The sequence below is a fragment of the Asterias rubens genome, chromosome 21 (assembly GCF_902459465.1).
Source record: "Asterias rubens chromosome 21, eAstRub1.3, whole genome shotgun sequence".
NCBI classification, from domain to species: domain Eukaryota; kingdom Metazoa; phylum Echinodermata; class Asteroidea; order Forcipulatida; family Asteriidae; genus Asterias; species Asterias rubens.
Window position 1 is genome coordinate 2,910,446 of NC_047082.1, and position 14,274 is coordinate 2,924,719.

General features: G+C 37.0%; 1 protein-coding gene across 1 annotated transcript in view; it reads right to left on the reverse strand.

Moving 5' to 3' along the window:
• Window positions 1-283: 283 nt before the first annotated feature.
• The window catches only part of LOC117304446, a 230,747-nt gene continuing 216,756 nt past the window's right edge, over window positions 284-14,274 (reverse strand). The window contains exons 213-220 of the mRNA XM_033788903.1: window positions 13,957-14,145; window positions 13,256-13,537; window positions 12,872-13,034; window positions 12,218-12,378; window positions 11,432-11,624; window positions 9,386-9,552; window positions 8,755-8,950; window positions 284-3,936 (exon numbers count right to left, since the gene is read on the reverse strand). Coding sequence (XP_033644794.1) covers window positions 3,635-3,936; window positions 8,755-8,950; window positions 9,386-9,552; window positions 11,432-11,624; window positions 12,218-12,378; window positions 12,872-13,034; window positions 13,256-13,537; window positions 13,957-14,145 — 1,653 coding nt within the window. The 3' untranslated portion in view covers window positions 284-3,634. The remainder of the gene's footprint in view (window positions 3,937-8,754; window positions 8,951-9,385; window positions 9,553-11,431; window positions 11,625-12,217; window positions 12,379-12,871; window positions 13,035-13,255; window positions 13,538-13,956; window positions 14,146-14,274) is intronic.

The window sequence follows — 14,274 nt, forward strand, 5'->3', positions numbered from 1 at the left end:
TTGAAGCACCGTGTGCGCAAGTGCAGTTTTTTAATTAAGTTGTGCGCAAGTGCTGTTTTTTAATTAATTTGCTACGGCATTATAATGGTCAAAGAAATTAATATTCAATGCTTCGTGAGTGACGTCGACCTTGTATTCATGAATATGCATAGTTCATGCTTCCCACAGCCATTATGTAGAACACAAAGTTGCCATTATGCAAACATTTTGCCTATAGGTGTGTATAATCATGGAGGTAGTTGAACCTTTATTTACCATAAAGAAATCAACTGGACACAAATGGTTTATGTTTTATTGCAAAATAAAAATTTATTCGCTCAAAAAGGCAATCGTGAACTGACACGATTTTTAGCAAAAAAGCCCCAAAACGTAACTTTTTAAAAATAATACCAGCCACTTTAAACTGAAGTAATAAATTCTATTGACAAATTAAAGCTATTTGAGCATCTTCTTATCAAATACGATTTGCGTTTCTAAAATTAGCCATTTTCTATTTATTGTTTTGAATATATTTAAATTAAAATGAACATAATTAATTTGCATAAAAAAACTGAATGATGAATGATATCAACCAATCAAATCTATGTATGCAAATCTGCTTCCCAATCGGTGACAATCAAAAAGAAACATTTTAAGTTCTTTTCAAATCTTCTCCTTTTGGGAAGACCAAAACATTCAGAAGCAGTTTTTATTATACCTTGTAAACTTAACAAAAGTACAAAATTCATTTTAAAACAAACCTAACTTCAAACAATTTTCCAAATGTAAATGTCATAATCTAAACAAATCAAAGAAACAATTTTCTTGTCTACCGCCTTTTTGAGTATCAAAAGAAATAAACTAAACTCAAAATTACAAACAAAAACCTACACATATTTCTGTGTTTCTAAAGCAAAATGGAAATAAAATCGCAAAAGAACTTAGGCAAATAAAGAATGGTGAATTTAAAACACAAATTGTGTTGTCATATCCTTCAATTGAAAAACAAATGTTCATGTCATTATTATAACTTTTCCTCTTTTGCAAAACAAAATTTATTTCAGCTTATACCCACAAACCTTTGTCATGTTGTTAATAAGTACGTCAATATTAATTTTGGTTTATAACTTGAAAGACAGAAATGAAAAGAAAATAATTCCACCCTAAAATGGCAAGAGAACTATCTTCACTGCGCCAATGATTTGATGATTTGGTTCAAACACATTGATTAACATGCGTAATACCTTAATAATTCTGAACTTTCGTCTTGACCAGTCTTAAATGAAATGTACAACAAAATGTCAGGTTTATACATTACAAGTAACAAAATAACATCTTTGTTTGAATACTACAATTTGTACCGTCACATCTTCACAAAACCTTTGTTTTTAATTACAGAAGAATGTTCAAAACATTTCTCAAGATTAATTGGCTCCATTGTGTGTAGTCTAACCATTCTCTTGAACTGTCCAAATCATGCAAGTGCTTCCAGAAATCGTTGTTACTGCTTTAACTGACTTATTTCAATCCCTAGTTTACTAAACAGTTTATTAAGAATTAGTTAGTTGACTAGTTCATAATCATAAATTTGTCCGTAGTCAAAAATGTTAGTTAGTTGCAGTCCACCATGTGCATCCATAAGAATAAAGATGATTTTTGATGCTATATTTTACTTCTTTTACATGCTACATGATTAGAAAGACCAAACCTCACAAAAGGAGAGGAAAAACATGAATCTTACAGCTACACTATTATCACCATGATGTTTACTAAGGTTCAATTAAAGCATATGTGGCTACAATATGCGATAGTTATAGTAATCACTAGCTTTGATCAAAAGCCAATAAATTTTAAGTTAAACTCTAAGTTAAAGGTAAACGCTTTATATCGATGGCAACTGATCCCCAAAAGTCAACATCAATAAAAATTGTTCGCCAAATTTTAAGTCCATGATTTTGCACAGAGTTGTCCCCACATTCCATATAAAGTCATAGACTTTTTCATTCATTTTTATATTTGATTTAAAGTCAACCTTAGATTCAGGCAATAAACAGGTCCCCACATGTTTAATGCTTAAATCCGAACTGAATGAAATGGATTAAAATATTTACTTCTTTGATAATCATTCTTACTCATCGAAATGTAAAAACCAGTCTGTAATGATATTGAAATAACTGGTCCCCACAGGTACTTCAAGATCACTAAACCTGTATATCAAAGCAAGGAAACAACTGGTCCCCACTCTTGTGTTTCCTGCATGAATTAAAGTATAGTCAACTGGTTTCGACACAGCAAACACAATTTATCCAATAGGTAGAGTTGTTATAGTCCTTCAAGCAATGTGTTACTAGTCCCCACTGGAACACATCATTTCAAGGAGCTAACAAAATCTCTCCTCAAAAATACAATTATTTTTCAATCAAAAAATCTACAATGTCAACTGTTACCACATCTTTAACACTATTACTTCCGCTGCACATCTATAATGTACTATTTTTGTTCTCTTAAAGATTCACATACTCTGATAGTCCATTTAATTGTTGGCATTTTTTTTTTTTACACAGAGTACTAGCTCAAAAATTCGAAAAATAAACATAAAAATAAACAAAATCCCACACACCAAATGTCGTTTTACTGCTTTTATATACAAACTTTTGTTGCAAATAATAGTTATCGTTTGACGACATTTTGCCATTCTTTTACAATTTTTTAACCAATACATGAATAAACAGATTTAATTTCAACTTAAAGCAGTTGTCGCATTATGTGTGGTTACTTCATGAATACGTCCCATTTTAGGGGGGAACAAATTCTCCAGTAAATTTCCACACGTGACTGTCACATCAAAATGATGTATAAAGGGAATTTTTTGAAGATTTAAACTTGTGTTTCAAACCTTCAAATATTTGTCACAATTTTGGTAGATTTCTTGACATGTTTGGTTGTTACATTGTCGCAATTGGTAATATTGTCAGTGCAAGAAAGCCTTATCGACAGACCTCCGCTACCTGACAATATTTGGGTCACCTTAAAAACTATTTCAGACATTACCTGACAGAACTTTCAGTGAATAACTAAAATAAAATGCATTCCCTCCGTCGTCATGTACCTCAAAAAAAAAACTACAAATACAAAAATATGATTTTGAAAAAAATCAACAAAGGAACACCAAACAACACCGTAGCAATATATACAAACAAGATAGCAAAGAAAACCATGCCATTTTTTTCTACATAGAATTTCAATCATATTTTCATTTTAACCTAAATAGTCTCAACTTAATCTATTTATTTACGTTTAAATGTTTTCAACAGGCCACATATCAGAGGAAGACTGCATTTTAAGTTGGGCACCTTCTTCAGAGCTTTTAAACTGCATATTAGGGTCAAAATTGCGTCCACAAAAGTCACAAAGATGAAAAGACCTTGGAAAGGAAATTCTTCTTAGTGATTTTTGTAAACGAGTCAAGACGTTGAAATTCTGTCTCAGATGTTGAAATTCCAACAGGTTCTCTCAACAGAGAGCCGTTTGAAGCTTCAGACCATCTAAGAATTTGGTAGAACTTGGAATGTTTTTATACTTTCTAAGCTACGATAACATTATGCATGCTCTGTGTTGGTTTCCAAATTCGGTGTCAGGAGTGGGATGGGCTCTTCTAGCGCCAAGCCCCACCAGTTGTCTTAGATTTGGTTGTTGATGAAGATGAAGACTTGACTGTCGATGATGATGACGATGTAGCCTTCTTAGATGGCGAGGTCAGGCGCGTGTATACAGACTGCGAGGGCGCTGCTTTGGACATAGTGCGCTCTTCTTCACGCGTGGTTCTCATAGTCACCTCTCCCTGCATACCAGCACCCATTGGCTTGGACTGGTAGTCCATTGTGGTGTACTGTGTTGCTGGAGAGCTGGATGAGGAGTAGTTAGATGAGGAGGTTACTGTACGTCCAGAACCAATTCCTATCATAAATAAAACATCAATACATTCATTAGTATGTTTGAAAACGAATCAAAAGAACTGCTTTTCCAATAAAAAGTATTCCAAGCATCAAAACTTCCATGGTTCCTTATGCTTTGGCAAAGTTCCAAACTAGAGGAAAATTGCTGTTCCCCTTCAAGAACGAAATTCAAAGCCTGGTATTCTGTTTACAATTCTAAACCATAATGACCCCCCCCCCCAAAAAAAAAGGAATCCGTCATAAATGCATCGTTCATGTGCAATTTCAATTGGTGACGGTTGAAATATTACACATTATGGGACTGCCTTTTCCAGCATTCTTTAACCTGGTAAGTCTCACAAAACCTCATCAGAACATTTCTCAAATGCCCCAAATCATTAGACTCAAAATCAGTCCAGTCACAATGCCTAAGAAAACAGCCACCTCAAAACAAAAAGGTCACCCTGGATTCGAACCAGGGACCTCTGACTACAGAGTATAGCGGATATTCCGCTGGACAGCCAACTCCAAACAAAAAGGTAGCTCATTGTACAATGAAGCAGACAATTCAACAAGACAAACCTCTAAGGGGGGTTCTAAACACACATCGGGAATACAATCAAAATCCATGCTTTTTCGTAATCTCAACAATATTCAAACAAAACAGGAAAAGTGGAGATTCTAAAACCGGGCAGATTTAACATGCACATCCTTCAAACAATATGTACAAAATATTCATTTTGGATTTACCCATATACACTGATGTATGTTAGCACTGTATACTCAGTACTTTTTTTCGAGTTCTGTAAAATAAAAGTCACAGGCTATTACTCGGGTGTGACTCCAACCCACAGCCTTTGAAATTCCAGAGCAATTTAATACCAATTGTTTTCACCAGACGCAGGAAAGTACTGAGTATACAGTTCTAACATACACCGGTAAAACAAAAAAGATATTCTTTATCCCCAACACAAACTTAACATCTATTAAATATGTATAAACCTTTCCTTGATACACACATGTCATAGGTTCAAAATATATGCATTTCTCTCATATTTCCCTTTGTTCGTTTCTGTCAAATTATATTTCAGTGTCACAAGTAATTACGTTTGGATGGAGCCAATCAATTTTCAATGCAGTGCAGTCGAGCTACGTATAAACATATTGTTCTGATCCGTTGGGCTAACTGAATAATTTCAACCTTGGATCTAAAATGTAATTTGCCTGGGGGGGGGGGGGGTAACGTGATTGGAAATGGTTGGTACTTCAGCCCTGTGGCTGTTTTATAACCGGACAGAGAAAAAGAAAAGCGTTAATTAACTGCAGCTGCTGGTACGGTGAAAACCACTTTCTGGAATTAATTGTTTAATGAATTTAATTACGCCTTTATTCTTTTGTAACTCAAACTCTAAGCTAGCAGGAATACTGAGAGATTATAGTTAATACAAAGGCTAACTAAGGAAAATTGAATTTTGTTTGTCAATATAACAGAGAATACAAAATCGTAATTTCGCACCCATTCAAGTCAATGTAATGAATCTGAGATTACAAGTGTAAAATAGTTGGGTACTGATTTGGTATAATGATAATTCAGGGCTCAAATTTTGGGTAAAAACAACAATACAGAAATTGAAACTCAACTGGAAATACCCAGACAAATCTCATAAAAGAGTTTGGATACTTTTTGTACAATACAAAAGCCCATTGTATTGTATTGTATATAATATCCACAGATTAACATTAAACAACTTGTTTTGAAGATAATGGTGGTAGAAAGCTTCCCTTAAAATATTACTTGCTGAGGTGCTGTATTTTTTTATAGAAACAAGTGAAACAATTTCACAAAAATAAGTCGTGCCTCAGTGATACGAAAATTATTTAGCTAAGGAACACTAAGACAAATGTTATTTTCAAAGGGTGTAAGTTTAATGTAGATCTGTGTACATTGTTTGTGTTACAAAAAGTACCCAAATCCTTTAAAGACATATTTGCAGCTAGTAGCTCAGTGATTCATTTCGTTTCTTAATTTTTATTTTCTAGAAGGAGCTGACCAGTCAGGCTACTACCTTAGCATCATGAGCCAGTAATGCAATCATTACATTGATCTCGAAGCATGTCTCATCACTCCCTATGCATGCATGTACAGGTTTGTTACCATGCCAACTAAGTGGTCTCGGGAAATACTTGATGAATTTGAGGGAGGAGCCTTCCTATTACCGAGCTGGAGCAGGGAAGGGAGGTTGTGTGAAAACATGTTGTGCAGTAAGGCTTGTGAATATTCGAGAACCTTTTTGCTTTGGAAGTAACTTACTTATTAATATATGTTTCAGTCTATTGAATCACCATATTTTTTGGATTTTTCCCAAGGGCAAAACAAATCGGAAATCAGACTCAAGCAGGAATAATATCGTGCCTGGGTAGTTTAGAAAATGAAAATGAATCTTATTGTTCCAACAGGCAAAACGTATGAATGAAAGTCATACGAACTCGGAGGGCATAGGCAATACAAAGGATAAACATTGCAAGTCACACAACAAATGGGATGGCAAGCTAAAAAGAATTAACCCAAAACTACAAAGGCACTTCAAAATTCTGAATCCAACCGAAACCAAATCAGAAATTCTTGCTTTTTTCAGGGTTTTTTTTCCCTCAAAATTTGTTTATTAGAACAGAATCAGATAGAACTGACAGCTCTGCATTTCAGTGGCATGACGTGAAATTTTGTTTGCTATTCTCCAATATATATTGCACTGAATTGAGTAACCTTGGAATTTTCCATCATCAAAATGGACCTCACTATAGAAAAACCTCCAGAAGCACTAGGCAATATTAACCCTTCCATCTTCCCAGTATGGGTAACATTATGCAGGAAAGCTGTTGGATTCTGCTGGATTTGGGTGTAGCTAGGCTTAACAGACTTGAGACCAAGACTAATCATCTAAAAACTCAATACAATGACACATGATACATTCCATAGGGATGTATACATACGTAAAAACACAAAATCCTAGTGACGCATTCCACCCTTTTTAGCAGCTATAGCGGAAGGAATAAAAATCAAAGCAAGGGTAATTTTTGTTGCTGTTAATTGATTTCAAATCAAAACTAAACGAGCTTGATATTAATTCAAAGAGGAGGGGATTCATTAGTCAAAGTGTCGAGCTGGGATTGGTTGATTAGATCAATTCAGATGCATTAAAGGAACACTCCAATAAGGACTTATTACGATTTCTCTATAACGAGAACAGATGTCACATCATGAGTGGAGTGCCCCTTTAAGGAAAACAGTAAGCTTGATCCTTCACCGTTTAGTTTTTAAATCGAGTCCCAGCTTATCGGAGCCTCTTCCTTTAGAGGTGATAGAAGATCTGGAGGAACCGAGGAGGGACGTCAAGAAGGAAAGAACAGAAAAAGCAAAGATGTAGGAACAAAATGTTGTAAAGGATGATATAGAATACACGTTATCTGCTTTATAAATGCATTTATTTCCTGAGCTATCACAGATAAGCTGCTTCTGGTAAGCATATATTTCTTGTGCAAAGAACTTCAGGAAGTAATTGTTGGAAAATCAATCAAATTTCAAGTCGACTAGCAAAAACAAGATTGTAATTTATTAAAGATTGTAGTCTGGAATAGCTGTTCAAGAATTTTGTTTAAGCCACCAGGCAAATGTGTCAAATGTTAAAAACCCGAGCACCTTTGTATCTTGAAAAGTGTGGGCAAAATAACTTTGTAGACATAAATATATCCTACAAAAAAGTTGGAATTTAAAACAAAAATATTTATAATGCTCACTGATAATGGAATATTTTTTATTGTCAATATGCAGTTACCATGACAACATTAAATTTTGTCTTCGAACTTTTTGTCAGGCTTCAATTTTGTGCCTCCAGCAACATTCTACTGCATTCAAATGAACTCAAGTCAAGTACAATGGAAACAAACAGTGGTTCAATATCCTAGAGGCTAAATGCAAATTTAAGTATATTCTGCAAACGTATGCAGAAAAAAAACCTTTCCCAATTGCCAAGAGGAAAGCGATCTGAATTGTTAATGTATAAAAACTACTAGGCTCTTAAAAACCAAGCTGGGTAAATAAAGCATTTTATGGGGTGTTGCTAAGAGACGTCTATAAGTCATTCAAGGACATCCATTCCGAGTACACAGATGCTAGCTAGACACTGGTAAATGTCAAAGACAAGTATTCTTACTTGGTGTATCCCAACATATGTATGGACTCAATTGTTGAAAGAAAATAACAAAAGGAAAAACTAGCACAATAATGCAGTATTTTCTGCTTAACAACTTTTATGAAATTAGGCCCTGATGGGGTCACAACTCAACTTCTCAAGACAGCCTGAATAGATCAGAGATGGAAACATGAAACTAGTAGGCCATTGGTTTTAGAAGATAAGAAATTTGAAATTCCTTAAAGGCATCGGACACATTTGCTAATTGTCCAAGACCAGTAATTCTCACTTGGTGTATCCCAACATATATGCAAAAAATAACAAACCTGTGAAAATTTGGGCTCAATCGGTAATCAAATTTGCAACTATGAAAGAAAAGACACCATTGTTGCACAAACTTGTGTGCTTTCAGATGCATACTAAAAGGCTTCAGTTGAAGTATTTTGCTATTTGAGTGAGAAATTTCTTCAGAGAGCGCCGTTTCTCAAAATGTTTTATACTATCAACAGCTCTCCATTGCTTGTTACAAACATTTTTTTTTTAAATAATTATTTTGAGTAATTAACAATAGTGTCAGTACCTTTAACTTACAAAAACATGAAGCTAGAAAGACGTTGGTTTAAGAAGATAAGAAATTTAAAATAACTTACCAGGGGTAGAGGATGAGGAGTACGTTTCCTTGGAGGAGGTCTTCTTGTAGCTACTTTCTCCGTTTCGTTCCATGCTTCTTGGGGATGAGGTTGCACCGCTAGCGTATCTAGATGTAGTAGTAGTTCTTGGGCTGCTCTTTGTGGTCGAGCCGGGAGACTGTTGCCAGGGGCGTGCTACCTTTCGCTTTTCTCTGATCTGTAATGGAGAGTAAAAAATAAGGTAAGTTGGTGTGATCCTCAAGAACATGTGTTGTGAAGACAGGGGCTAGCCACAGACCCAGATATCCTGAAAATTTCCAAGTTTTGGTTAATACTTTTACAGGACATGTCTAAAGATATGGTTCAAATTGAAAATAAATTATTTGGAGGTCTTTCTCCCATCTAATTTGACATTTCATAATCTAGACAGTCTAAACACGAAATCACAGCGCTAAGAAGTCACACTGACAACTTGTTTTACAATGAATTTGAAACTTTGCACGGTAAAAGTACAACTAAGACAGGTTTTGAGTAGTGTTGGTTCTGAAAAGAACCGATGGTCACTGACTCGACATTTCGATCAGCATGCTCTGATTGTCTTCAGGAGAGTGTCCTACCTTGATTAGACTTTAAACTTTTAACTTGTTTTTACCTTGATGAGTGGTCCGCTAAGGCTTCTTGATCCTGCGCTTCCAGTACTACACTCGGAGGGTGAGCGAGAACGTCGACTGCGACTTGACTGGAACGGTGTCATGGACTGACTGACTCCTTCGGCCAGGATAAACTTCTCACGCAGCTCAATGTTGGTGCGTCCCTTGGCTGGAAAAACAAAAAACCCACATAAACTGTTTACAAACCTTGAACAAAACAAATCATTGTAGCTAAAGTTTTCTGGAAGTGTGAACAATAACAGGCTTGGTTTTAACAACTCTCTTCAAAAATATTTTTTTCTGGAACGTTATTTTTCAGCAGGTCCTTTAAAAACAGCATCTTAAAATATTACACTGGAATATTTGTGTACCCCTTCAAAAATAGTAGAATCAGCTTTGAATTGAGGCTAGCTATTGTCTGATATAGTTTATCAGCCTTGAAGCAAGGCTAATTGTATGTGGGTGGGTTGCTTCTGACAACAGTCCTTTTGTTGGTTTATTTTTAGCTTTGTTTTTACTGGAGTAGATTTCTTTTCTTTGTGTCCTAAAACAAATACTGAGGGAGGTTGGTTCCCATGGCTTTGAAGATAGAGTGACCTTGGTTCACATCCCACACATGCATCCAGGCCTAGAATTATCACGAAGGCTGTGAAGGCCATGGCCTCTGTTGCCCCTGGTCTCCGCCTAGGTGCCCCTTAAAAAGTGTCCCATAGACTTTCAGATTTCCCAATGGAAGTCCCCTTTTCAAAACGAAAATGGCCTTGTCCTTTTGAAGATGAAGTTCCAGGCCTGTGCACCTTTGTATTTCTTCAAAATACATTCCCAGCCTCTGTTACTTTCTCATACAGTCATTTATTTGAATTCCTCAATATAGCTTTCGATTGCAATTGTTGTAGTGCTACCCATTTATATCTGTTGTCCTGCTAGTGTTCAATTTGGGTTTAAAAAAAAACTAAATTGTCACGAGTGAGTACCAAGGTACTACTAGTTTTAGCAGTTTGGGTTTGAGTTGGGTTTGGGTTGGCCTCGAGTGAGGGTGGGGGGGGGGGCTGGATATTACATGCATAAGGTAATCTGCCTTCACCGTTCTGATTTGGATTTTGGAAATAAGTACATGTATATTTGAAGAGCCATCTGTTGTTCTACATTATTCACTACGATTTTACAATATATTATTATTTATTTATTTATTGAATTCTTATAGAGGGGGGAACCAGGAGCAAAAGGAAAGCAGGAATAAAATGGAGAGGGCAAATTCCCTGAAGTTCAAATATTGCTAAATTTAACTAGAGCGACCAGTTCCAAAGAAGCAAAAGCCGACAAGTTTGCTCATGTTAAATGGCATTAACATGGGGGGAAACATTAAGAGATAAACAGGGCATGGGATAGCATTATACACCATTGGTAATCGGAGAATCAAATTTGTATGGCCCTTTCTAGAACTAAAAACTGTTCTCACCACCAATGGTATAAAAAGCCATAAACTGTCCAGGTACATGGGTGGGGGAAAATGGGACAAAAATCTCCCTGATTGCATGCAAAATGATTTTTGTTGAATTACTACTTACGCTCAGGGCCAAAGCTAACACATAGGTCTACATAGTGGGGAAATGATTGACATGATAAAATAACCAAAGTGATTACACGTTCAACATAAAAGATGGAATGCTTATTGATGACAATTCTAATGTCATGCAAGACAAATTATTGATAGAATATCGTAAAATGAAAAATAAAATAAAAAACATGACTGGTTTGATACATAAATGAAGATGAGACATAAACAACATGATACAATGACAATGGTTGACACAGTGACAAAAAATGACTTCTTTTCTTTGACATGTAAATGATATTAGTCCCTACGTGACTGCGTGGGTTTTCCCTGGAATAATTATCTGGGGTTTTCCTCCCACTTCTAAAACTGCAATTTCTTCATCATCTCCTCTTCTCGTTTTGCTCTAATTAGAGCTTTGAGAATATTTATCCAGATCCTGTCAATTTAGTCTCTCATTCAAGACTGAAATATTACAAATGCATTTTCTTACCTCTGCAGGGATCGTTCTTCACTAGGAATTCATCGAGTGCCAGCCAACCACCACCGACGCGTACCATGACGGTACTACGCAGGATTCGAACCAGCCTCATCTGCTGGGATTCACCAAAGCGGTATTTGGTCTCGGCGATGCGCTGTACTCGGAACTTCTTGGAACAGGTGCAGAGTCCGCACTGGCGTTTTACCTGGTAGGGGTCAGAGTTCAAAGGTCATTGAATCATTCAAAAACATTGACTGAAGCAAATCGATGGGAGACTGAAACACAAGAGGGCAGCAGACATACTAGATAATTAACCATTCTTATTGTAGTTCTGAGCTGGTTTTACCTGGTAAATCACGGTTCATACTTCTTGCAAATGTGAAGCGAATTTTGACGTCACATGGCTGTTGTCGCAGCCAATGTTTTGCGGAAGTTGTGCACAGGTTTTGCAAATTATTGTTTGCGAATTTGTGACGTCAAAACTTCATTCGTGTACGCAGGAAGTATGAACCACCCAGCATTCTCAACAGTCTCCCCTGCTCATACATGAGTTACTTAACACTGCTATAACTATCAGATAAGAAATTGACTCATTGTAACACTACAGTCAAATATCTCAAGTACAGTCAAAATACATGCTATTTCAAATGAATGTCTGTATGAGAGAGATTGGCTGTTGCAAGTTTGGTGTTTATATCCCCTTGTGGGAATTTGGCGAGTTGCCTGGATGGGAAGATCATCTAAACAAAACAAACAAACAAACAAACAAACAAACAAACAATAGGATTCGAGACTTGCCTCATCTTCAATCTTCTGAGCGTCAGTGCCTGGGTTTGATTGGCCGCTTTCTTTCTCTGGCCAGAGGGCCGCGATGAACTCCTTGTAGTCCACGTAACCATCACCATCCCGGTCAAACTTGTCCACCACTGCGTTCATCTCCAGTTGGTTGGTCTGGAATTCTGTTACAACGAGAGAACAATTCCAGTTTGTTAGTTTTTTTTCTTCCAGTGTGCACGCAAATCTTCCTGGTTTTCAAATCTCCACAGTACTGTTTTGAATTAATGTACTGGATACTATTGGCCATTACTTGAAATAATTGTTAGCATAAAAACTTACTTGGTAACAGCAATGGAGAGCAGTTGATAGTATAAAACATTGTGAAAAAATGGCTCCTTCTGAAGTAACATAGTTTTTGAGAAGGTTATTTCTCACTCAAATATTAAAATACTTCAGGCCTGAAGCCTTTAATTAGGCAATTGAAAGCACACAAATTTATGCAACAAGGGTGTTTTTTTTTCATTTTTCTCTTGCAACTTCAATGACCAATTGAGTCAAAATTTTCACTGATTTGTTATTTTTTTCCTAACGTTGGGATACACCAAAAGAGAATATTGGTCTTTGACAATAACCAAAGGTGTCCAGTGCCTTTAAAGAATGGATTCGTAGACTTACTGGAGTTGAGAATTCCATCAGAGAACTCCTTGCGAGACAGCTTGCCATCCCGGTCCAGATCCAGTTTGCGGAAGAAGTCCATGACTCGTGCCTTCTTGTGGCTCATCCAGCGAACGTAGCGTTGGCGCCACTCATCAAAGTTGAAGTTCTTCAGCTTCTTCAGCTGTTAGGAGGTAACAAGATGGATAAAGTTTAGATATTTTAGATAGGCTAAACATTTGTTACAAATAGCAAGAACCCAATTTTAAGAGTTTAAAAGACTTTTCAGGCTATTTAATCACAACTTTTCTGATATTTCCAAGGGCAAAATAATCGGAAATCAGACTTAAGTAGGAGATATATCATGCCTGGCGATTGGACAGTGCGATAAATGCAACAACTTACCTCAGCTTGTCTGTCAAGGGCGTCCTGCAGTCTGCGTCTGCGATCCATGGCCATCAGCCAGACTTGCTTCCACTTGTTGTGCAGCGCGGCAACACGTGGGTTGCGCGATGGGTCAGGTCCCGGGCTTGGCTCGCGGCTGATTGGTCGGCTTCCCTTACCGCGGCGTGAGCGGTCCAGCATTGGAATACCACCCTGGCCGATGTCCGTGGAACGGCGGCGTTTGTGGGCCTTGGTAAGGCGGTCTACTTCAGATTGTCTGGTGGCCATGGCGTCTTCAAAGTTCTAAGAGAAATGGAAAATGGAAACAGTAAACTCCTACAGCCCAAAACTACTTTTCATCTTTACTTCCTAAACCCTCTACTTTTTTCTAGCCTATTTCACTCCACTGCAAGAGAAAAGCCTCTTCACCAATTCTCCGTTTCACTCTATCCTGAGCTGTCTGTTGCCAAGCAATGCCCCTAAATGTACTTAGTTTATCTCTCCTAGGTTATTGTCTCCCTCTTCCTATACCTAGAAGCAAACATCCTAAAATCAGATAAGCTTTGCCAACTTTACAGACATAAAGCAAACCCTCTTCGATGTAGGTAGGTTTAAAGTCTCAAAGATTTTATTTGGACTTTCAGGTTTATTGTCAAACTCTTAAGACTGAATAAGGGACTCATTAGACAGCCATCTCCAATCTCCTAATTCTAAGGCCTCACCTGGTGTTCTTCAAGCAGCTTGTTGATACGATCGATATCATCAGGCACCTGGCGAGAATCCCGTTCTTGAAGGGTGTTCTCAGACTGCTCCAACCACTTGAGGAGCTTCTCAAGTAGCTCTGCGTTGTCCTTGAGGTTGGTAAGAGCGTCTTCTAGTCTGTCTTGCCTTTCTGTGTACCAGTTCATCACCTTAAGACAGAACAAAGAAACAAAGTCAGAAATATTTTGTACACTTGTAATAAAAGTGATTCGGGGTTGAACAAAGAAAATTGAAAAGTGTAGGACTTGAACCAACAACCTCCGGAATAACATGTCAGC